Source organism: Ranitomeya variabilis, chromosome 5 (assembly GCF_051348905.1).
Source record: "Ranitomeya variabilis isolate aRanVar5 chromosome 5, aRanVar5.hap1, whole genome shotgun sequence".
Classification (NCBI taxonomy): domain Eukaryota; kingdom Metazoa; phylum Chordata; class Amphibia; order Anura; family Dendrobatidae; genus Ranitomeya; species Ranitomeya variabilis.
This window is the reverse complement of record NC_135236.1, coordinates 136,445,827-136,471,260: the sequence shown is the minus strand read 5'-3', so window position 1 is coordinate 136,471,260 and position 25,434 is coordinate 136,445,827. Positions and strand designations below refer to the sequence as shown.

Below are 25,434 nucleotides of genomic sequence, written 5' to 3'. Positions count from 1 at the left end.
TTATGTTTGCACAGGGTTGAGCTAATGGACCAAATATCTAATGCATCCAGGAGACAAAATGTAAGTTTAAGTTAGGGCTGGACATTTCTGCAAAAAAAAAAGCAGTAATTTTTTTCATTTTTAAATGCATTGTCTGAAGTCCTTGAATGGTTCAAATTTGCAAAATGCTTGTAAAAACAAAATCCTTTCCTTTCTAAAGAACAGAGGAACTTTTAATTCTTATTTCCAAGGTTATCGGCCGGCCAGCAGTGTCACAGTGGCCGGTTACCAGGGACTGTGCCCCACTTGCAGGCTCTCTATGCTGTAGAGCTCCTGTAAAGTTGGTCGGATCACTGGACCTGCCCAGCCTGAGTGGCCTTCTCCTGTACCAATGCCTCAGAAGCAAATGTGTCTCTAATAGCGGCATGGCAAAGCGCTCAGTTTGGTGCAGCAATGCCGCTGGTCCAAACTGTCATTACTCAGGCAAACATCCCCTGGTCACCCAGGAGCTTGAGGGTGCGCTCATGAAGAACAAACCTTAGAACATTGCAGTAATATTGATTTTCTTTTGTGTTGCTGTTGCTTTGTTTAAGAGCATGGCCAACTGCAAGCGAACATACTCATTATAATCTATGGCCGAAAGTGGCGTAAATTATAGTACAAATACACTTAGCATAGACTGAGGCAGATTTCCGATCATGTCAGCTTACTATTTTCTTTCCTATTTTTAAGGAGAGAAAAGCAACATTAATTCAGTCGGTGAATTAATCACATTAACACCTTCATGACATTTGACGTATATTTACATCATATGTCCCTGACTTTGATGCGGGCTCAGACGCTGAGCCCGCATCTTTCCCCGCACATGACAGCTGATTTAATCAGCCATCATGTACCTTTAACAGCCGAGGATGCAGCAGTATTTAAAACACACTTGTCATTCCACACTCCCATCGGGCACGCCTGTGATGTTTTCACGGGGCGCTGATGGGTTGCCAGGTGCCGATGACACCGATACCTGTCATTATGAGCCGCCTGTGACTGGCGCTCATAGGAGTTCATCATTTTCGGTTTTTATAGCAGTGCTGAAGCACAGGTGATCGGACGATTGCAATTTCAAGTCTCCTATTAAATAAATTAAAAAGTGGGAAAAAAAGTTTTAAAAAATATGAAAAAAATTTAAAACACAGAAGTTCAAGTCTTTCCCCTTTTGCTCCATTAAAAAAATACACATGATTAGTATTCCTGAGTTCATAAATGTACAGTCTATCGAAGTATAAAATAAATTAAATTAATCCGATTGGTAAACAGCATTACGAGAAAAAAAATAAAAATGCCAGAATTATGTTTTGTTTTGTTTTTTGGCCGCCTTAATATTGTAATACCATGCAATAAGAGGAAATCAAAACATCAGATCTAACCCAAAATGTTAGCAATATAAACGTCAGCTCAGGACGCTAAAAAATAAGCCATCAGCCAGCCCCAGATCTCGAAAAATGAAAACATTATGAGACTCTGAAAATGGCGACAAACTTTTTTTTTGGTACAAATTTTGAAAAAAAAAAAAAAGTTGCCACTTAAATAAAGACTAAACTATAGAGCATTGGAATCTACTTACTTGTACAGACATGGAGAATTATATTGCCAGATCAGTTTTACCATAAAGTGATCGTGGTAAATAAAAAAAAAAAAAAAAAAAATCAATTGTGGAATTGCACTTTTTTTTGCAATTTCATCGCCTTTGGAATTTTTTTCCCATTTTCCAGTACACTGTATGGTAAAGTCAATGGTACCATTCGATAATCCAACTTGTCCTGCAAAAAAAAACAAGCCTTCATATTGCCGTATTAACGGAAAACTTAAAAAGTTATGGCTCTTGGAAGAGGGGAGGGGGGCGAAAATGAAAAAAAAAAAGGAAAAATGCCCCAGGGGGGTGAAGGGGTTAATTGGATTTAATCACCCAGCACTATTTTAGGTGTAAATATATAGGCTGTGCTTTAGTAATCTATATGTTTTCGGTATTAACACAATTCTCTGATACAATGTTACTGGTGTAAACAAATCTTTCTACATTGACAGTCAACCATTGGTGGTCTAACTCGATTATCGTTGGTCACTCCTTCTCCGCCTGGGTTCAAGGGTAACTTTCTAAAGATTTGTTCTTTTTTTAACTTGTTTATTGTACAATACATCATATACATTTATGCATCCATTATCTTCTAGTGTCTGACTCTTACAAGTGTCAGATGCTGTTTTGCTGAATGTTCACGACTTGTACTTCCGGTTTTCTCACCCATGCCACAATTTACTGCAACTTTCATTAAAGTTAGGGTTCATTTCAAGGTTTCTATTCACACTATATAGTTAAGCATCGCTATTTATGTAGCCTGACTTTGGTCAAGTTATTGGTTTTACTATTACAGTGCAATTTAAGTGATTTGACTTCCAAGCAAAAATAGGATTAGGCTGTGTGCACACATCATCTTTACACGGTCTGGTATCTGCCTAAATAAGCTGCAAAAGCATAAAAATGAAACCTTAGTGACCACCATAAGACTTAAAACTTAGTGAATAGCATCTCCTATCACGGGTCAAAATGCAGCAGCTGTACACTGTAGCTGACACCCTGCTGCATCAGCCACTATCAATGTTGGCACCAACCATGGTTGCTTAACCCCTTAGATGCTGCTGTTAATAGTGACTACAGCATTTAGATGGTTAACAGAGTGTGGGGGTCCCTCTTTAACCCCATCAGCACCCCAAGATCATGGTCCTGATAGTTACCATGGCAACTCATGGCCAAATAACGGCCTTAGAGTCTGCCAGCTATAGCGTCTTGTTCAGAAGTTAGCGACGTTTAGGTGGAAAAATAACATTTTTCATTCCTGGCATGCCACTATGCATTAATTCCCGAAAAGCACCTGAAGGGTTAATAAATTACTTGAAAGCAGTTTTGAATATGTTGATGGGCACTGTTTTTTAAAATGGTATCACTTTTTTGGGGTTTTCCAATATATATCGGTCCCACAAAGCAGGTCCCTAAAAAAAATAAGTCAATCATTGAAAATTTGAAAATTGTAAATTTTGTGAAATTTTTGTCAAACATATCAACCAAAATGTTTCATTATCATAAAATATACTGTGTCGTGAAAAAAACAGTCTCAAAATCACTGGGATATGTCGAAACATTCCACCGTTATTGCCACGTAAAGTGACAAGTCAGAATTTAAAAATTTGTCCAGGTCACTAAGGGGTTAATGCACAGCAATGTAAAAACGGCATTGCTGTGCCCAAGTTCATGATTATTAACCACTTTAGGGTTCGGAAACTGTGAAACAATTAAGCAAAGTGACATGACAATTTTTTCAGCAGCTTTGTTTGGAAACTGCCCGCTCTTTATAGTTTAAAGTATAGGAAAAAGACACCGGCAGCGGCAGCCATTCAAAAAAGAAGGCAAAAATGCCAGCAAAGTAATTTCAGGAAAAAGACCCCTGAAGCAGCTTTGCCTGAGCAGGAGCATTTTTGTGTGAAAAATTAAAGGTGTATATCGCACAATGCATCAATTTGAAGTGCACTTGTCTTCCTTGCTCATTTATCAATATGTTTCTAAACTTTGCCCAACCTAACATAATTTTTTCGTACACACGTGGTCAAAATTGTTGGTACCCCTCGTTTAATGACAGAAAAACCCACAATGGCCACAGAAATAACTTGAATCTGACAAAAGTAATAATAAATAAAAGATCTATGAGTAATATTTTTATTATTCATTTTTATAGCTCCATTTATTCCTTGGCGCTTTACACGTGGAAGGGGGAATTATAGACAAGTATAATAAACATGAGCAAAAGAAGGCACACACAAGTACAGAGGGAGAGAGAACCCTGCCCGGAGGGCTCACAGTCTACAGGGGATGGGTGAGGATACACTAGGAGAGGGTAGAGCTAGTTGTGCAGCGTTCAGCAGATTAAGGATCACTGCAGGTTGTAGGCTTGTCAGAAGAGGTGGGTCTTCAGGTTCTTTTTTAAGGTTTCCATGGTAGGCGAGAGTCTGATGCGTTGGGGTAGATAGTTCCAGAGTATGGGGGAAGCACGGGAGAAGTCTTGTATGCGGTTGTGGGAAGAAGAGATAAGAGGGGAGTAAAGAAGGAGGTCTTGAGAGGATCAAAGGTTGCATGTGGGTAAGTACCAGGAGACAATGTCACAAATCTATGGAAGAGACAGGTTGTGGATGGCTTTGTATGTCATGGTTAGGATTTTGAACTGGAGCCTCTGGACAATAGGAAGCCAGTGAAGGGCTTGGCAGAGAGGGGAGGATGCGGAATAACGGGGAGACAGGTGGATTAATCGGGCAGCAGAGTGTAGGTGCCAGAGTGCTAGATGGGAGGCTAGAGAGTAGGAGGTTGCAGTAGTCGAGGCGGGAGATGATAAGGGCGTGCACTAGTGTTTGTGGTTTCATAGTAAAGGAATGCACGGATCCAGGAAATATTTTTGAGTTTGAGTCGGCAAGAGGAGGAAAGGGCTTGGATATGTGGCTTGAAGGAGAGGGCAGAGTCTAGGATCACCCCCAGGCACTGAGCATGTGGGACTGGGGAAAGTGAGCAGCCATTGACATTGATGGATAGGTCTCGTGGAGGGGCAGAGTGAGATGGGGGAAAGAAGATGAATTCTGTTTTGTCCATGTTCAGTTTTAGAAAGCGAGCAGAAAAGAAATCTGAAATAGCAGACAGGTATTGTGGGATTTTGGTAAGGAAGTGAGGTCAGGTCCAGAGAGGTAGATCTGCGTGTCATCGGCGTAGAGATGATACTGTAAACCGTGGGATTCTATGAGCTGTCCCAGGCCAAAGATGTAGATGGAGAAGAGCAGGGGCCCTAGGACCGAGCCTTGGGGAACACCGACAGATGGGGTGAGGTGAGGAGGTGGTGTAGGAGAGGGAGACACTGAATGTTCGGTCTGTTAGATATCATGAGATCCAGGATAGGGCCAGGTCTGTGATGCCAAGAGATGAGAGAATCTGTAGCAGGAGGGAATGGTCAACAGTGTCGAAGGCAGAAGACAGATCCAGGAGAAGGAGGACAGAGTAGTGTCGCTTGCTCTTGGCGGTTAGTAGGTCATTGGTGACTTTAGTTAGGGCAGTTTCAGTTGTGATGCTGTCGTAAGCCAGATTGTAAGCAGTCAAAGAAGGAGCAGGAAGAGAGGTGGGAGGTCAGTTCAAGATGGACATGCTGTTCCAGTAGTTTTGAGGCATAAGGGAGAAGAGATATCGGGCGATAGCTAGATACAGTGGATGGGTCGAGGGAGGGCTTTTTGAGGATGGGTGTTATCGAGGCATGCTTAAAGGATGAGGGAAAGACACCATTTATGAGTGAGAGGTTGAAGAGGTGTGTTAGGGTTGGGATGAAGACTGTGGCGAGGTTAGGGATGAGGTAGGACATGTTCATATGATCAAATGAAAGTCAGACATTGCTTTTCAACCATGCATCCACAGAATAAAAAAAATAGAACTCATGAAATAGGCCTGGACAGAAATGACGGTACGCTTAACTTAATATGTTGTTGCACAACCTTTTAAGGCAATCACTGCAATCAAACGATTCCTGTAACTGTCAATGAGACTTCTGCACCTCTCGACAGGTATTTTGGCCCACCCCTCAAGAGCAAAGTGCTCCAGTTGTCTCGTGTTTGAAGGTTGCCTTTTCCAGACGGCATGTTTCAGCTCTTTCCAAAGATTCAGGATTCAGGTCAGGGCTCATAGAAGGCCACTTCAGAATAGTTCAATGTTTTCCTCTTAGCCATTCTTGGGTGTTTTTAGCTCTGTGTTTTTTCGGTCATTGTCCTGTTGCAAGACACATGACCTGCGACTGATACCAAGCTCTCTGACACTGGGCAGCACGTTTCTCTCTAGAATCCCTTGATAGTCTTGAGATTTCATTGTACCCTGCACAGATTCTAGACACCTTGTGCCAGATGCAGCAAAGCAGCCTCAGAACATAAGAGACTCCTCCATGTTTCACAGTAGGGACAGTGTTCTTTTCTTGATATGCTTCATTTTTCCTTCTGAGAACGTAGAGCTTATGTGCCTTGCCAAAAAGTTCAATTTTTTTTCCTCTGTCCATAGGACATTTTCCCAGAAGCTTTGTGGCTTGTCAACATGTAGTTTGGCAAATTCCAGTCTAGCCTTTTTATAATTTTTTTTCAATAATGGTGTCCTCCTTGGTCATCTCCCATGAAGTCCACTTTGGATCATACAACGACGGATGGTACGATCTGACACTGATGTTCCTTGAGCTTGAAGTTCACCTTTAATCTGTTTAGAAGTTTTTCTGGGCTCTTTTATTACCATTCATATTATCCGTCTCTTTGATTTGTCATCAATTTTCTTTCTTTGGCCACATCCACAGGGGTTGGCTACAGTCCCATGGATCTTAAATTTCTGAATAATATGTGCAACTGTAGTCACAGGAACATCAAGCTGCTTGGAGATGGTCTTATAACGTTTACCTTGAACATGTTTGTCTATAATTTTCCTTCTAATCTCCTGAGACAACTCTTTCCTTCGCTTCCTCTGGTCCATGTTGAGTGTGATACACACCATGTCACCAAACAGCACAGTGAGTATCTGTAGCCCTATATACAGGCCCACTCACTGACTCCAAGATTGTAGACACCTGTGATGCTAGTTAGTGGACACATCTTTATTTAGCATGTCCCTTTTGTCACATTATTTTCAAGGGTACCATCATTTCTGTCCAGGCCTATTTCATGATTTATTTTTTTTTAATTCTGTGGAAGCATGGTTGAAAAGCAATGTTTGACTTTCATTTGTTCATTTTCATAGATCTTTTATTTATTATTACTTTTGTCAGATTCAAGTTATTTCTGTGATCATTGTGGGTTTTTCTGCCATTAAACGAAGAGTACCAACAATTTGGCCACGTGTGTATAAGTCTTCATCTGTGGTAACCCTCCCCCATCACTCAAAAATATTGGTTTTCCAGGCGACTTGTGTTTGTGTCCGAATATAGTTATATATGTTGGATAATGAACCCAGATTTGATTCCCTACCAATTAAAGTGTCAAAATTGTTTATTTTCTCTACTCTTCCTAAGTCTGTTATTAATGATTTGAAGTGGTAGTCACCTGCAGAAATTGTAAATAGTGGCAATTTTCTAGTTTAAATTTGGTTGAGAATTATGTCCAGCTCAATAACCTTCCTTCTGTTTTTAATATACAGTGCCTTGCGAAAGTATTCGGCCCCCTTGAATCTTTCATCCTTTTCCCACATGTCATGCTTCAAACATAAAGATTCCAAATGTAAATTTTTGGTTAAGAATCAACAACAAGTGGAACTAAATTGTGAAGTTGAACGAAATTTATTGGTTATTTTAAATTTTTGTGGAAATTCAAAAACTGATTAGTGGGGCGTGCAATATTATTCGGCCCCTTTAACTTAATACTTTGTTGCGCCACCTTTTGCTGCGATTACAGCTGCAAGTCGCTTGGGGTATGTCTCTATCAGTTTTGTACATCGAGAGACTGAAATTCTTGCTCATTCTTCCTTGGCAAACAGCTCGAGCTCAGTGTGGTTTGATGGAGATCATTTGTGAAGAGCAATTTTCAGCTCTTTCCACAGATTCTCGATTGGATTGAGGTCTGGAGTTTGACTTGGCCATTCTAACACCTGAATATGTTTATTTGTGAACCATTCCATAGTAGATTTTGCTTTAAATTTGGGATCATTGTCTTGTTGGAAGCCAAATATCCGCCCCAGTCTCACGTCTTTTGCAGACTTCAACAGGTTTTCTTCAAGAATGGTCCTGTATTTGGCTCCATCCATCTTCCCATCAATTTTAACCATCTTCCCTGTCCCTGCTGAAGAAAACAGGCCCAAACCATGGTGCTGCCACCACCATGTTTGACAGTGGGGATGGTGTGTTCAGGGTGATGAGCTGTGTTGCCTTTACGCCAAACATATCGTTTGACATTGTTGCCAAAAAGTTTGATTTTGGTTTCATCTGACCAGAGCACCTTCTTCCACATGTTTGGTGGGTCTCCTAGGTGGCTTGTTGCAAGCTTTAAACAACACCTTTTATGGATATCTTTGAGAAATGGCTTTCTTCTTGCCACTCTTCTATAAAGGCCAGATTTGTGCAGTGCACGACTGATTGTTGTCCTATGGACAGGCTGTCCCACCTCAGCTGTAGATCTCTGCAGTTCATCCAGAGTGATCATGGGACTCTTGGCTGCATCTCTGATCAGTGTTCTCCTTGTTTGAAATGAAAGTTTGGAGGGACGGCCAGGTCTTGGTAGATTTGCAGTGGTATGATACTCCTTCTATTTCAATATGATCGCTTGCACAGTGCCCCTTGGGATGTTTAAAGTTTTGGAAATCATTTTGTATCCAAATCCAGCTTTAAACTTCTCCACAACAGTATCACGGACCTGCCTGTTGTGTTCCTTAGTCTTCGTGATGCGCTCTGTGCTTCAAACAGAACCCTGAGACTATCACAGAGCAGGTGCATTTATACGGTGACTTGATTACACACAGGTGGATTATATTTATCATCATTAGGCATTTAGGATGACATTGGATCATTCAGAGATCCACAATGAACTTCTGGAGTGAGTTTGCTGCACTGAAAGTAAAGGGGCAGAATAATATTGCACGCCCCACTTTTCAGTTTTTGAATTTCCACAAAAATATAAAATAACCAATACATTTTATTCAACTTCACAATTGTGTTCCACTTGTTGTTGATTCTTCACCAAAAATGTACATTTGGTATCTTTATGTTTGAGGCATGATATGTGGGAAAAGGTTGAAAAGTTCAATGGGGCCGAATACTTTCGCAAGGCACTGTATCTCCCAAAAGTTCCTTTCTCCTTCCATACTCCAAATAATTAATTTTGTGTTCCTTGTATGAAGTTAGGATCCTTCCTTCCAAATATGTATATATTTAGATACAAAATGGGAGTAACAGCTTCCTAATTGCTCTACAGGCACCTACTGTGTCTCTCTATACATGGCTAGACTTCACGAAGTTCGGAAGTTTTCCAGTTTTCATGTGCAAAATTGTCCTGAGGTCCAGAGAGCAGGCTAATTCCTTCTTGGATAAGGCTAGTTTCACATTTGCAGATGGAGGGCTGCGTTCGGCGCAGGTCACCGCACCGTCAAAACGACGCATGCGGAGGCATCTGCGTACATCGGCATGGCCTGCATATTTAATGGTAAAGATAGGGTACGCACGCCGCATGCCGACGTAGGAGGTGCGGCGGTGGGCGGAGCTTCACGGAGGACGTACGCAGCCCTCCATCCGCAAATGTGAATCTAGCCTTTTGTACTGGAAAAATATGAAGTTCCATGTATCCAATCCTTGATATGTCTGGTTAGGGCAGCTAGATTATATAATTTTATTAAAGGCATCTGGGCTCCTCCTTCCTTCCTCAATGCTAATTTACTAAGCAATTCTTGGTCTCTTCCCTTGCCAAATAAATTTCACAAATGTTGCCTGTAATTTTTTAGTATCAGAGTGTTTCAACAGTATATTCTTCAAAACAGAGATGAGTTTAATTTTTCCCATCTGTCAAGTCCTTGAAATATTTTTTTCTATCAAGTGGGGATAATTAAGTCTGTAAAGAGACATAGAATCTCTTCATATTTTCTCTCTCAAATAGGTAATATAATCTAAGGATATGGAGACTCCACCAATTCTATCTAATTTGTTCGTTATCCCTCTCCGATATAGAAGTTGACATTTACTTATGTTGATTTTATGTCCCAAAAAGGATCCAAAGTAGGTTAATTTATCTAGTATTCATTGCATATGATTCACCGGGTTTGATAGGAAAAGCAGCATAACGTCTGCGAAACATGTTAATTTGATCTCTTTGGGCCCTAATTTTAGGCCCTCAAAGCAGTCAGAAATTATCAGGTACAGCGGCTCTATGGCCAAGTCGAACAATAAGGGAGTAAGTGGGCATCCCTGTCTCGTCCCCTTTTATAGCTGAAAAGCTTTTGATAAATAGCCAGGTGTGAAGATTTTCGCTTGTGGGTTATCGTAAAGAGCAGACAAATAGTTTCTAAATGTGCCCGTTATCCCGAATTTATCTAAGACTTTAGTTAAGCTTTCTCGGCATCTAGTGCCTCCGGGAGAGCTGGATTACCTTCCACTGGTCCATCACGTTTCAATCCATCCTGAACCCCCAGGATGTTCTGATCTTAAACACTGCTGCTCTTTTTTTGATAAATTCTATCTGATGCAAGCCTATGATTCTACTAATCGGTCAACCAATATTTTTGAAATTATTTTTATCTCCTAATTTATTAAAGAGATAGACTTATATGATCCTGGTTCTGTTTCATCTTTTCCTTGTTTGTGGAGTACTTTAATGTATGCCATGTTTTCAGAACTCTGGATAACTTTGCTATGTAGTGTGAAGTTGAAGGCTTTTGCCAAAATTAGTGATACCTCTTCACTCAATAATTTATAAAATTCTCCTGAAAGCCCAGGGGTTTTATTTTTTTTCAAATGTTTCATTGTTTTGATCATTTCCTCTTCTCTTATCAACCCATTAAGTGTGTCTCTTATCTGAGTCAGTCAAGCTAGGGAGCGTCAGAGACTTGTAAAATGGTTTCCCTTTTCAACATCAGTTTCCCCCTGTTTATATAGTGCTGCTGAGTAGTATTTGTTAAGAATTTTGTTTATTTTATATATTTTTTATTATTATTTTATTGACACCTTTCCATCACAGTCAGCGTTAGCTTTTTCAGCAATTTGCGCTACAATATTTCTCTTGGGATACTACCTAAACAGTGTATCTAAACACAGCTTGAAATAACATTGATGCAAAGCAGTTACTTGACTTCTAACGGTATGTGCACACGTTGCGGATTTTTACACCTGTGGTTTCCTATTAAGGAATAGGTGTAAAACGCTGCGGAATCCGCACAAAGAATTGACATGCTGCGGAAAATAAACCTCAGCGTTTCCATGCGGTATTTTCCACAGCATTTGCATGTACAACGCATGGAAAAAAAACTGTCAAATCTGCTGCCAAATGCGCAACGTGTGCACATACCCTCAATGAGGACCTGTCACTGGATTTTTTTTTTTTATATAATTTAAACTAAGCTTATTCTCCAATCGCCGTTGTTTCACTAATTCTGGAACACTTTTTCTATTCTGTGCTCTTCTGTTCCAGGGTTATGACCCCTCGTCATAAAGATGCAAATTTAGTTATTCTCCTCTATGAAAAAAGTTCTAAGTTATCAGCCCTGAGGTATAACTTTGGAAACAAGGGCACGGGGAAAAAAAAGAAAACCTGTTCCAGAATCAGTGAATCAGCAGTTATTGTGAATAGGTACTCAGTTAAAAATCCAGTGAAAGATCCTCCTTAAGAGCCTCAGGTGCTGCCCAGTGGTGGACAACCCCTTTAAGTGGGAAAGTGAATCCCTGCTGTAAGCTTAGCATAAATCATTCATGTGATGATAAATAAATCATGGTTATTGATGTAGTCTGTAAGAAAATTTTATCTATGAGTTTGATTTTTTTTTTTTACATAAGGAAAAAACTACCTTCTTTTCTTTGTGCTTCAGTCAATTCAGAGAACAGATCTTCTCCATCTGCATCACAAGTGCCTAGCATCAATAAGTAAGTAGGAGAAGAAAGCGCTTAAATACAAACCACAAGGTTATGTTCCCACTATGAGTATTTGCTGGGTTTTTGATGTTGCAGATTTTCTGCAGCTATTAGGTAAATTTGGTTACTTGAGTATTTTACGTGCATTTTTATTTATATGACACTGCAGATTTTGCCCTTTTTGTTATGTCGTGTGTCTTGTTTTAAATAGAGCTATATATTTTTTAATATTTCCTGACATTTAGCTATTAGAAAACTTTATTTATACAGCCATGTGGGTCATGCATGCATTTTGAATGCATTTCCGCAGCAAAAATTCACTTAGAATGCATATGTGTTTTACCTGAACATTTTTTGCATCTGATGAAATTCTAAAGGGAAAAACCGCATATAAGACATACCATATTTTATGGACTATAAGATGCACCGGACCATGAGACGAAACGGTGAAAAATAGTAAAAAAAAGATTTTTATAAGATGGGGGTCCGTCTTATTATCCGAATTTAGGGTATCTTACCTGAGGGCCGGCGGTGGTACAGTGGAGTCACAGGAGGCATGGTCCTTTCCTCAGGAAGCAGGCGGCGGCAGAATTGGGCAATGCTGCAGTCCCGAGTTTCCCAGTAGTCCGATGCTACGCGTCCGGTGTCGGCGGTGAGGTAAAGCAGAGTGCGTTGCATGCAGCAGGGTCCCTTCCTCAGGGTGTCGGCGGCAGAAATGTGGCGATGCTGCGGCCTGGAGTCTACGATGAGCAGAGCCGAGTGCATCATTGGTTTCTTGGTGGCCATTTTCCTGAAGCCGAGGGCCGCCGAGATCTCAATCTGTGCACGCACAGCCTCCGGCTTCAGGAAAATGGCTGCTGAGATCTTAATCTGCGCATGCGCGGCCTGTGGCTTCTGGAAAATGGCTCCTGAGATCTCATTCTGTGCACGCGCGGCCTCCGGCAGTCATTTTCCTGAAGCCGAGGGCCACCGAGATCTCAATATGTGCACGCACAACCTCCAGCTTCAGGAAAGTGCGTCAGGAAAATGGAGCGTGAGAGGCCCACCCGAGATCTCAATCCGTGCATGTGCCGCCTCCGGCAGCCCACGGCTTTAGGAAGATGGCTGCAGGGAAACTGATGATGCACTCCGCACTGCTCACCGCCAACTCAGAGCTTCAGCATCACCACACTTCTGCGACCACTGGTTCCCTGAGGAAGGAACACTGCTACACCACTGACGCAACCCCCTGGTAAGCCTGCATTCGGACTATAAGACGCACCCCCCATTTTCCTCCCAATTTTGGGGGGAGAAAAAGTATGTCTTATAGTCCAAGAAATACGGTATATGACATCTGTGTGACACGTACCCAAATGAAAAGCTCCGGCGGCTGGGAAACCTGCAATCTACCTGCAATCAGCGAGACCAGGTGACGCTGAAGACAGTTGTAGTCAGCACCTGCCGCCTGGGAATAGCATTCATTAAGTAAACCATTAAATAAATAAAAAAAACAGTGTGGGGCCTGCCCAATATTTTAAAACCAGCACAGATAAAGCAGACAGCTGCTATTATCAGGCTGGGATAGTCCATGGTTAATGGCCTGTCTCAAGCCAAAAAATAGAAGCCTGCAGCCGACCCAGAGTTGGTATATCACATTAGACGCGCCAATTCTGTTGCTTTACCGGGCTCATTCCGATGCCCTAGTGCAGTGGCAATCAGGGTAATAAATGGGTTTGAGGACAGCTGTGATTTGTCAAAAATCACAAATGCCATCAAGCCTTGCGGTTAGTAATGCAGAGGTATCAGTCAGACACCCCCATTACTAACCCATAGTGAAAAGAAATAAACACACACACACAGAGAAAGTTCTTTAATTGTAAAAAGCATACCCCGACAATTACCCTCTTTACTTTTATTTGTCTTAATAAATGGGTAAATTAACAAGGGTCCGCCATAAATCAGTAATAAGGAGGTCACACGACGATCCCCAACTCTGCTACATCTGGAGGCAATGATGAGCGGTGACATCAGTAACGTGACCACTCACCACTGGCGCCATAACACAATGAGAGTAGTATGAGAACAAGGCATTGACGTCATAAAGGTTACCGCCACTCACAGCCGGCGGGTGAAGTGCTTTAACCCTACTGACCTCACCGCTCGCAGCGCCATTTGTATTCTTCATTCTATTCCAGTACCTGACACGGACCAAGGACGTCACTGGCACTTGTTTTTCCAGTACCAAAATTACCAGGACATGTGAAGGAGGCCTAAAACTCAATGTACCTGCAAGATAAATTTTCATGTTGCTGACTTGTGGGCATGAGATTTCTATAAATTTCGTCCACTTTGTTGGAACTGTAAGACGCTGATTTATTTTTCGCTGTGGAAATCCTCAGTATTAATATCTCACCAAGGGCCGTCGTGGTAAGTTGACCTCAGCCAGTGCAGACATATACCAACACAGCTGATCTTGCTCTTTTCATGGTGACTAGTTGGATAATTGAAGAATTTTAATATTTGCAATGTGAATTATGGACAGCACATGAATGCCATTTGTGTGCTGTCCTTGATTTTCACAGACCCATGAATTTGTATTGTACTACCTTACATCCATGATGCCAAGAAGAAAATGGACATGTCTCCATAATTTTTGCATGGATACATGGTTCGCAAAAAGAAGACGAACATGTGAATATCCCTATAGACTATAATGGGTGCGTATTGTATCCATGAAGACCACGGATAGAACACATATGTGAAAAACTGACGTCTGAATGAGACTCACATGCCATATCTGTAATAGCTAATGGCTATGCCCATGGGGGGTTTATGCTGCAAACATTTTGCTGTGGATTTGCTTGTAGAAAACCATATACAGTGGCATGTAAAAGTTTGGGCATCCCTGGTCAAAATTACTGTTATTGTGAACAGATAAGCAAGTTGAAGATGAAATGATCTCTCAAAGGGATAAAGTTAGAGATGACACATTTATTTGTATTTTAGGGGAAAAAAATATATTCATTTTTTACATTTTAAAAATGACAAGAAGGAAATTGGGGTGCCCAAACTTTTACATGCAACTGTATATATTACAGTAGAAATCTCATTGACACTCATTGAAGAAAAATCGCAGCATAAGTTGACCAGTAGCATAGATTAAACATTCACGAAATGCCCTTCCTTAAAAAAATATTTCCATTCCCTTGTTTCCCATTTTTTTCCCCTCTTTCCTGTCCCCATATAAAATTATTACCCAATAAAAATTATTGAAATACGGAATTTCACAGCATATCTATATAAAATTCATGTTACTGTGACTTAACTGCAACATATCCACAACAATGACCGCATGGGTTCATGGACCCACTGTGCTACGGGGCCAGGCTTATCTAGGAGGGGCATCACTAAACAGCTACCTGGTGTTCACTGGAGCTCACGTGGGTGGAGTCAGGCTTGAGCTGCAGGTAGCCGCCAGGTACCTCTCCTAAGCAGTCTTTGTACTGCAGCCACTGATCCCAGGAGTCAGGTATGTAGACACTGGTAATTACGACTCTTCCTCCATTCAGACTAATAGGTTCAGGATCCTCAGGAAGAACTGTAACTGACATGGAGTCTCAGACAGGGCTGATTTGGGGACTGATAGGACAGTCCGGATACACGGAATACTTGGATAGTCACACAGGTCTCGGATACTGGTTCAGGTACCACCGGAGCAGCTTCAGGGTTCAGGAGTTGCCACACAAGGACCAGGGTCTACAGTTTCAGAACTGGCTGCACAAGGACCAGGGACTTCAGGTTCAGGACTGGCTTCACAATGACCAGGGACTCCGGATTCAGGACACTGGTCACACCAAGACCATGGGACCCAACAACTCACTAGTAGAACATCTAACTCACTAATGAATTAATGTTGCTTAGCATCTCCTTATTGGAGATGGGCCCTTTTAAACAAGGGCCGTCTTGCAGGTGCCCTTTAAGAACCAGAGAATCAGGGAAAACACTGAGGGACATACTCACTGCCCCAGCCATGCAGCATGTCGGCATTCCTGCATGGAGGGGAAAGGAGAGACATGCAGGGACGCCGGCAGTGGCATTACAGAGAGGTTGTTCGGCATTAGGGCCTGGATGTACCATAATTACAACTTCTTTGTGATGTTTCATTGGTTTTATGTGTGACGTACTTATCATTTCTGTTTCAACAGGATTGAGTTAATGGAACAATCTTCTAACGCATCGAGAAGAAAAAATGTAAGTTTATATGTAGATATATGAGCTAATCATTGATTACATTATTCATACAACACATAATAAAACAATTCCCCAATATAATTTTCTATTGTATTAAGCAAATTCTTTTACATTTACAGTTAACCATTGGTGGTTCAAGTCGATTATCATTGATAACTCCCTCTCCGCCTGGGTTCATGGGTAACTTTCTAAATAAATGTTTAATCATTAATTACTGTTATTGTATAAAATATTAAGTAGATTTTCGCATCCATTGTTTTCTAGTGCTTCAGTCTACAGTTGCATAAGGCAGAGTCATTTTGGGGGGTGAATGATCATAATTAGTAAAACCCATGTAGGTTCCTACACACCTTTTGGCTACAGGTTTCATAAAAAAAAGTTAAGGTTTTTAAATGCTTTTGGACCTGCCATTGACTTTAAACATCAGGGCAGTACGCTTATAATCCAGCAGTGAGGATTTGGAGCAAGCATTGTTGCAGAGTAAGTAGATGCACAAGATCGTTCAGGAGTGAGGAGTCGGTTGTCAGACACAGCCACACTCCGCACAGAGAAGGCATACATGCTATATTACCATCTCTGCTTTCCCGATTTCTTTATTACTATATACATCACTGAACAAGCGCTGTGAAAACAGCACAAGAAGCAGTAACAGCGACCCAGTGCTTACTAGTTACAGAGGAAATCGGCAATAATAAAAATGTAATTAAATGTTGAAATGTCCTCCAAAAGTATGCTATCCGCTTATGTGAGGCCACAGTGTGTGAAACATAAACGAATAATTTCTAAGGAAAGAGGAGCACAATTTAAAATGTATTTTAGTGGTTCTCTACATTCATAAAAATAGTGAAAAGGGGTATAAGAAAGGCATAAAAATCCAATCTCCGGGACCAGAAAAGAAAAAAAGAGTCAATAATTATATGAACAGCTAAATAAAAGGCATCACTGAAAAAATAGCAGCCATACTTGCAATACCATCTCCAGACACAAATGCACAACAGGATGCAGCAGGTCCTCCATGATAAAGGTGTATCTGCTGCATCCTGTTGTTCTATGGAGAGCCAAAGAATACAAATTGTTTATATCTCTTAAAACCGCATGTACAAAATAAATCTGAAAACGTGCCTGGTCTTGAACTGGTTAATGTTTCTATTCACACTGTATATATATATATAGGGAAAATGTCACGTGAAAAAATGCTATTAGCTTGCAGATATGGGGTTAATCTGCAGAAAAATAGCATTCTGAACCTGCCCGGCGCCAGCTTGTTGAGCCCCGGGAGTGTTTGGGATCCAGTCACTGGGAGGCAGACTTTGTTTTTTTTTTTGTTTTTTTTTAAGGCATGTAGTAAATATATGTGAATTTTTCTGTGGACTTTATTAAATTATGAGCAATAGGTGAAACCTGAGACAAATCCAGTTACCTCTTGCAATAGTAGATTTTTTTCTATTGACATTTTTGTACTTAACTTTGAAATCTTCACCAAAATTCTGCAGTTTTTCCACTGTGTGTGAACATAGCCAGAATACATAACATGTAGTTACTTCAGGAAAGCAAGTTAGTAACAACAGGGAAATATTAAAGTGGACCTGTGAGTTCTGATTTCTGCGTACAATAAAAACTAGAGATACCTTTTTTTCTGCCAAGGGCCATTTGGATATTTATAACATCCTTCGGGGCTGCACAAAATTGAAAATTACCCTTCTATATTTGGACAAATATTTAATTAACTCACCCCTAACGTGATGGCAGGAATTGCTTCTCTTTGGTGAGGTGTGACGTTGGGTGGTATAGATGATGTTGCTACTCATAACTGCTTTTCCAGATTTGCGTTGGTCTGGAGCACAGGCGACACTCTGCGATAAGTTTTTTAAAGAAACCCATCACTGCTCACTTTAGATTTATAGATCTCAAGGAGTGAGAGGTCTGATGTATATACATCACAACGAGACTGCTGTATTTACATCACATAGTAGACATCGAGACTGCTGTATATACGTCACAGGAGACATGGGGCTGCGGCATAGACATCACAGGAGAAATGCAGCTGGGGCATACACGTCACAGGAGGCATGGGGCTCGGGCATACATGTGACAGGAGACAAGGAGGCTCTGGCATACATGTCACAGGAGACACGGGGCTGAGGCTTGAATGTCACTGAAGACATGGGGGCTGCAGAATGGGCGTCACAGGAGACATGGGGCTGCGGCATAGACATCACAGGAGAAAGGCAGCTGGTGCATACATGTCAGTGGAAGCATGGGGCTCGGGCATACATGTGACAGGAGACAAGGGGGCTCTGGCATACATGTCACAGGAGACACGGGGCTGAGGCTTGAGCGTCTCTGAAGACATGGGGGCTGCAGAACGGGAGTCACAGGAGACACGGGGCTGCGGTATACACATCACTGGAGACCCTGGGCTAGGGCATATACAATACTGGAGACAATGGGCTGAGGCATTCATATAACAGGAAACAGAGGTGTATCTAGCCTTTCCTGCACCCCAGGCAAAGGATCAGTTTGGTGCCCCCCCCTCCCCACCAAACCTCCCCCATTTGAACCTTAACTCTATTGAAACTGTATGACCAAGCCAAGGTACATTCCTGAATCCCCATAATGTTAAAATAGATACCAATAAAAGTAAAATTAATTGAGACATCAGTAGGTTAAGTGTTTTTGAATATCCATATTGAATCAGGAGCCCCATATAATCCTGCATAAAGGTTAATAATGGCCCCATAAGATGCTCCATAGACACATTTGCCCAATATAGTGCTGCACAAACATTAATTATGGCCTCATAAGATGCTCCATACAGACATTTGCCCCATATAATGCTGCACAAACGTTATGGCCCCCTAAGATACCCCATACAGACACTTGCCCCATATAGTGCTGCACAAACATTATGGCCTCATAGATGCTCCATACAGACACTTGCCCCATTTGCTGTTGCTGCGATAAAAAAAAATCACATACTCACCTCTCTCCGTCTCTCAGGCCCCCGGCACTTTCAATATTCACCTGCTCCTTGTTCCAGCCTCTGAGCCTCCGCTCCGCCTTCAGCATCTTCTGCAGACATTCGGGCAGAGGGCGCGCACTAACCACGTCACCGCGCCCTCTGACCTCAGCGTCACTGCAGAAGACGCTGAAAACGCGGCGGCTCAGCGGCTGGAATGAGGAGCAGGTGAATATCGCGCTGCGCTCCCCTCCCCGTTATGCTCACCTGCTCCTGGTGCGGTCCCTGCAGGTCCCTGCTTCCCCGGCGCCGGCAGCTTCTTCCTGTATTGAGTGGTCACCGTTACCGCTCATTACAGTAATGAATATGCAGCTCCACCCCTATGGGAGGTGGAGCCGCATGTTCATTACTGTAATGAGCGGTACCATGTGACCGCTCAGTACAGGAAGAAGCTGGAGCGCCGGGGAGCCAGGGACCTGCAGGGACCACACCAGGAGCAGGTGAGTATAATTAGACAACCTCCGCTCCCCCTCCCCTGCCAACCCCTGGGTATGACTCGATGAGGAGCCTCCTTGGCCCGCCGCATCATCAGGCGGCCCGCTGGCCCCCCCTGTCGGCAGCGCCCGGGGCACATGCCCCGACTGCCCCCCCCTGGATACGCCACTGACAGGAAACACTGCTCCTGTCATCTTCTGAGGGACAGGAGCGTATAACATCCTAACTCCGACCAACTTAATCTTCCATTGAACATGCGCAGTGTCTTGTAGTGAACGCTGTGTGTGCATGCTCGCAGAGTACTTCATAATTAAAGGGCCATCAAAGTGGATGTACTGGACAAAGCACTGGCCTGGGGGCCAGAGAAAAAGGCCTGAGGATCCCCACCCCTGGTTTATATGATTTGAAGTAGGATTTCCAAGTGAAGAGCAAACAGCAGTCTTTGAGAAAGTCCTGTTTACCCCACCCACACTAAATGATTGACTGTGTAATCTGTGCATCTGATATAGGGGAAGCTGTGTGAGGGGTAAGCAGAACTCACTTATAGCCCTGTTGGGATTTATTTTGCCTTTTACTCAGTAATACTCAATTCTATAATTGTAGAGATCAGCCTAATTAAAGGGAATCTGTGAGGTTGTTTTTATATTGTATACCAATAGTATCCTGAAATAGGGCTTCGGTAGCCCTTTCAGGATATGTAACTTTTATTTTTTTTACATGGCCCTATTGTCTTGCTGCAAGCCTGGATATTTTATTGTCTTGCTCTGGCAAGTCAAGCATGTGGAAATGATAAATGAATATTCACCCCTTCCCCTGCCCATAATCCCACCCACCCCTGTGTGCCGTTGTCACTGATTAGCCAAGCGTATATATACTTAATGAATATTCACCCCTCCCCTCCCCCATAATCTTGCCCACAGCTCTGTGCCTGTGTCACTGATTAGCCAAGTGTATATATGCTATAGTCACCCCTTCCCCCGCCCATAATCCTGCCTACCCCTCTGCGCCGGTATCGCTGATTAGCCAAGCGTATATATGCATTGGTGTCACTGATTAGCCAAGCGTATATATGCTATAGTCACCCCTTCCTCCGCTCATAATCCCACCCACCCTTCTGTGCCGCTGTCGCTGATTAGCCAAGGGTATATATGCTAAAGTCACCCCTTCCCCCACCCAAAATCCCACCCACCCTTCTGTGCCGGTGTCGCTGATTAGCCAAGGGTATATATGCTAAAGTCACCCCTTCCCCCACCCATAATCCCGCCCACCCCTCTGCGCCGGTGTCACTAATTGAGACAAACTGCCTTATGCTCGAGGATCACATCGCAATCCTCGGACTGGCTGTCTGATCTCCTGACCTGAGAGTGACAGCTCTACAGAATTACATGCTGCCACAGTCATGTCTGATCCGCTGACATAAGGCAGTTTGTCTCAATTAGTGACACTAGCCGGAGGGGTGGGCGAGATTAAGGGCGAGGGAAGGGGTGAATATTCATTAGGCATATATAAGCTTGGCTAATCACTGACGCTGGGGCAGAGGGCTTGGTGGGGGAAGGGGTACATTTATCATTTACATATGCCTGACTTCCTGGAGTGAGGCAACACATTTTTCCGGCGCTTACAGCACGACAATGGGGGCCCGTACAGAAATAAAAGATACATATCCTGAAACGGCTACCCAAGCACTATTTCACCACACAATTAGTATACTACAAAGAAATTGCCTGTCAGATTCCCTTTAACTGCTCCTATCAATTAACTTTGACAGTTTATGAGAATTTTAATGTGCAACATTTTATATCTCTCATCTGCATATTTTCCCTAAATATCAAACACAAACTTCCATTTTGCAGGTCCCTATGGAACTGGTAATACAGGAGGATCCTTAAGGTAATCCATTTATTTGGTTGAAAAGCAGGGATGAATATCTCCGGCTCAGTTCACTCTGTGTTGGGAGTTTACATTTAGGTCACGTTTGATGAGAAATGGGAGCGTGGCCAACCTTTTGGCATGAAGTGCGACATATTTATGACTACATTTCTGCATAAAAGTCATAAAGAGTCACATATTTTAGACAGGTTGTTGCCGTTTTAAAAAAGGTTTAAAACAAATATATTTATTTTACATCCTTTTTTTATCAATTTTATTCCACTTTTTTTGCAGGTGGGGAGAACAAAACAGTCATTCTGTGTATTTTTTTGTTTCCTAAGACCATTCAATATCAATATGCTATATTTTTTTAAGTTTGATTTTAAAATTATAATACCATCTTTATTTTTTTATGTTTTAGTATTTTTGCTGAAAAAAACCCCCACTTAAAATATTTTTTTTTTGCTAACCATGATCTGTGACCCATAATTTTTTTTATTTTTTACATAGACTGAGTTGTGTGAGGGCTTAATTTGTACAGGAAAAACTGTGGTTTGGGGGTGTTAACTATGCAAGATAAATTAAGATATTTTAAATAATATTAAAAAAATATTTAAATAATAGTTATTTTAAATAAAGATGCTGTGCAAACGTTTTAGTAGGTTAATAGTATATTTGTAACAATTTAGCAAAATGCAAAGTAAAACCAAAAAAATCGACATCAAATCAATATGTGGTATGACCACCCTTTGCCTTCAAAACAGTATACTTTCTTTCAGGCACACTTGCACAAAGACTGGGATATTGCAGGATTATAGTCAAGTGTATGAGTATCCAATTAGCCATAACAAGTGATGATGATCTTCATTTTTATATGCAAGTTGATGCATAGTCATTATCTGAAACATAAGCTGCTGTGTAGTCACAAGGTAGCAAAGATAAAAAAAAAAAAAAGATTTGGGGTTTCAATGTATGCTGTTGAAGCTCTTTTGAAGAAGCAATGAAAAATGGTCATCGTTGAAGACCGTAAATGTAGTGGTCAGTCAAAGAAACTTGGTGCAGAAGATGAAACACACCTCATGCTTACAGTGGCATGTAAAAGTTTGGCCACCTCTTGCTAAACTGTTCACAACAGTATTTTTGACAAGTTGAAGATTAAATTATCTCTAAAAGGGCTAAAGTTAAAGATGACACACATTTCCTTTGTATTTTAGGCAAAAAAAAATAATATTTTGCATTTTAAAAATGACAAAAATGAAAAAGGGCCAAAGGCAAAAATTTGGACATGCTGCATCATTAGTTCCTAGTAGCATCCCCTTTTATAAGTATCACAGCTTGTAAACGCTTTTTGTAGCCAGCAAAGAGTTTTTCAATTCTTCTTTAAAGGATTTTCATCCATTCTTCCTTGGAAAAATCTTCCAGTTTTGCTCATCTTGCATGCACTCCTATTTTGAGTTCTAGCCAAAGATTTTCAATGATGTCCAGATAAGGGGACTGTGAGGGCCATTGTAAAACCTTCAGCTCGCGCCTTTTGAGGTAATCTATTGTGGAATTTGACGTGCTCTTGGGTGATCTCCGAGTATTTGTTAGTGCTCGGAGATTTCGTTTTCTTCCCCTCAGCTGCATGATTTATGGCTGCTGGATAGCTTGAATACATGTGGGGATTCCCTAGCAACCAGGCAACCCCCACATGTACTCAGCCTGTCCAGCAGCCTTAAATCAAGCAGCTGCGGCAACGAAAACGAAATCTCCGAGCACTAACAAATACTCGGAGACCACCCAAGCGTGCTGGGGAAAACCCGAGCATTGAGTATACTCGCTCATCACTAGTTCTGACACTATCAGAGCTTTTTAGATTTAGGGATGCAGCAGAGCTGAGAAAGATAACCTCACCCACACCAGGTGGTGTGTATGTACATAGCTATAGACTGCGAGCTGCTTATCACAGGAGGGGGAGGAGTTGTACAATTGCCCAGATGCCTGATAGTCGCAACAATGTAAATCAGATACATCGTTGAGTACAGTGTTTCAACCCCTACCTCATGCTGTCCTCAGATTACATAGCAAAAACCTACTGACAGATTCACTTTAACAACTATCTTCAATGTAAAGAAAAACAAGGCGTTCTGGAAGTGAGATGTCTCCCACAGAGCCATGATCTCAACATCATCGAGTCTTTCTGTGATTACATGAAGAGCCAGAAGGATTTGCGCAAGCCTACATCCACCGATCTTTAGTTAGTTCTCCCAAGATATTTGGAACAACTTCCATTCCAAGTTCCTTTAAAAACTGTGTTCAAGTTTACCTAGAAGAATTGATGCTGTTTTCAAGGAAAACATGATCAAACCAAATATTGATTTGATTAAGATTTCTTATTTATTCATTCACTTTGCATTTTATTAATTGATAAAAACAAATAATTAACACTGCCATTTTTGTAAGCATTCTTACTTTGCATTATTTTTTGTACACCTGCCTAAAACGTGGCCTATTTCCTACATTTATGGTTAAATATCCATTTCTAGATGTTTTTTCTTTGTTGCCTCTTGTACAATTAATATTGATTGCTTACAGTAGATATTACTTACGATTACTCACTTTTTTCTATACAGATCAAATGTTGGATCTTCACAGCACAATTTTTTTCATCCCCTTTCACAGTCTGTGTCACCAGCAAGCCATGAAAGTATCTGGAACCTGTCTAGTCAGAGATCCCCACAGATATTATCTCAGACACCTTTATCTTCACAGACATCCAGTGTCAGACAGCCCATTACTATCGCCAACATTTTGCAGCGTCGTCATTAAAAAGTAATATAAAAATTTATTTTTTGTGTTTATTTCTTTGGAGAGGTGGGTAATATAAGCTACCGAATACTGTTTTACATACCAATAAATTGGTGACCCTGTAATTAAAAATTATTTAAAATAGATCCAATGTGATTTTACATGGGTTCGTGGGATTTTGCAAAAGTGTGTTTTAAGTGTTCCCTACACAGTAAATTGCCTGTGTGCCACATTTATAGTAGCTGTACATTGCAAGACTGGCAGCAGTAGTTATCATAACTAGCTCCTTTTCTGATATCCATGTTCTAAAACTTTTGGTTGAAGCTGCACAGAACTGATTGATGTCAGAAACATGATGTCATTGCTCTGCATATTTCATCCAATAGCTGCAGAACACTAACTGATGTCATACGTAAATGGGGCCTGATTATGACAACCGCTGTTTCCAGCAAGATACCTGCAGCAGATGTTGTTATATATTCGGCAAAAAAGCATTATGCACTACAAGAAATAAGAAGTCAAGTCTTTGTATGTTTTTAAAAAAAAATATGTACCGTAATTAGTTTACAATAACTTTTCGTGTACATTGAGATTTTACATTGTGAACCTTTATTATGAATATTACACGCTAGACATAAAAACAAAATATGCCTTTTGTCGCTGTTTTCTTTTTTTGTCTTTTACCTAGCATTTCTTGGTCACTCTTTTTTTTGGAAAGGGGAAAATTGTGGTTAAAAAAAACAAATGTTCATTCAAGTTCAGTGAAAATGTATGGTAAATGAAAAAGAGCTATTGGCAATGGATGGTGTAATACAAAAGCCCACACCATGGCATCTGGCAGAAAAAATGTGGAATCTATAAGTAAAGGTACCTTCACACTAAGCGACTTTGCAACGATAACGATAGCGATCCGTGACGTTGCAGCGTCCTGGATAGAGATATCGTTGTGTTTGACACGCAGCAGCGATCTGGATCCTGCTGTGATATCGCTGGTCGTTGCTGAAAGTTCAGAACTTTATTTGGTCGTCAGATCGGCGTGTATCGTTGTGTTTGACAGCAAAAAGCAACGATGCCAGCGATGTTTTACAATGGTAACCAGGGTAAATATCGGGTTACTAAGCGCAGGGCCGCGCTTAGTAACCCGATATTTACCCTGGTTACCATTGTAAAAGTAAAAAAAACAAACAGTACATACTCACATTCCGGTGTCTGTCACACGTCCCCCGCTGTCCGCTTCCCACACTGACTGTGAGTGCCGGCCGTAAAGTAAAAGCCGAGCACAGCGGTGACGTCACCGCTGTGCTGTGCTTTACGGCCGGCACTGACACAGTCAGTGCGGGAAGCAGACGGCGAGGGACCTGACGGACACCAGAGTGTAAGTATGTAGTGTTTTTTTTTTTTTTACAGTTACAATGGTAACCAGGGTAAACATCGGGTTACTAAGCGCGGCCCTGCGCTTAGTAACCCGATGTTTAC

The 25,434-nt window shown here is 41.6% G+C and overlaps 1 protein-coding gene across 4 annotated transcripts in view; it reads left to right on the top strand.

Annotated features, from left to right (window-relative positions):
• Window positions 1–24,104, top strand: part of RNF212 (ring finger protein 212) — a 65,636-nt gene extending 41,532 nt beyond the window's left edge. For all 4 annotated transcript variants that reach the window (XM_077263371.1, XM_077263372.1, XM_077263369.1 and 1 more), the window contains 7 exons: window positions 15–60; window positions 2,059–2,119; window positions 11,576–11,630; window positions 15,803–15,848; window positions 15,968–16,028; window positions 21,156–21,192; window positions 23,784–24,104. In XM_077263371.1, the coding sequence (XP_077119486.1) occupies window positions 15–60; window positions 2,059–2,119; window positions 11,576–11,630; window positions 15,803–15,848; window positions 15,968–16,028; window positions 21,156–21,192; window positions 23,784–23,979 (502 nt within the window). In that variant the 3' untranslated portion in view covers window positions 23,980–24,104. The remainder of the gene's footprint in view (window positions 1–14; window positions 61–2,058; window positions 2,120–11,575; window positions 11,631–15,802; window positions 15,849–15,967; window positions 16,029–21,155; window positions 21,193–23,783) is intronic.
• The last annotated feature ends 1,330 nt before the right edge of the window (window positions 24,105–25,434 follow it).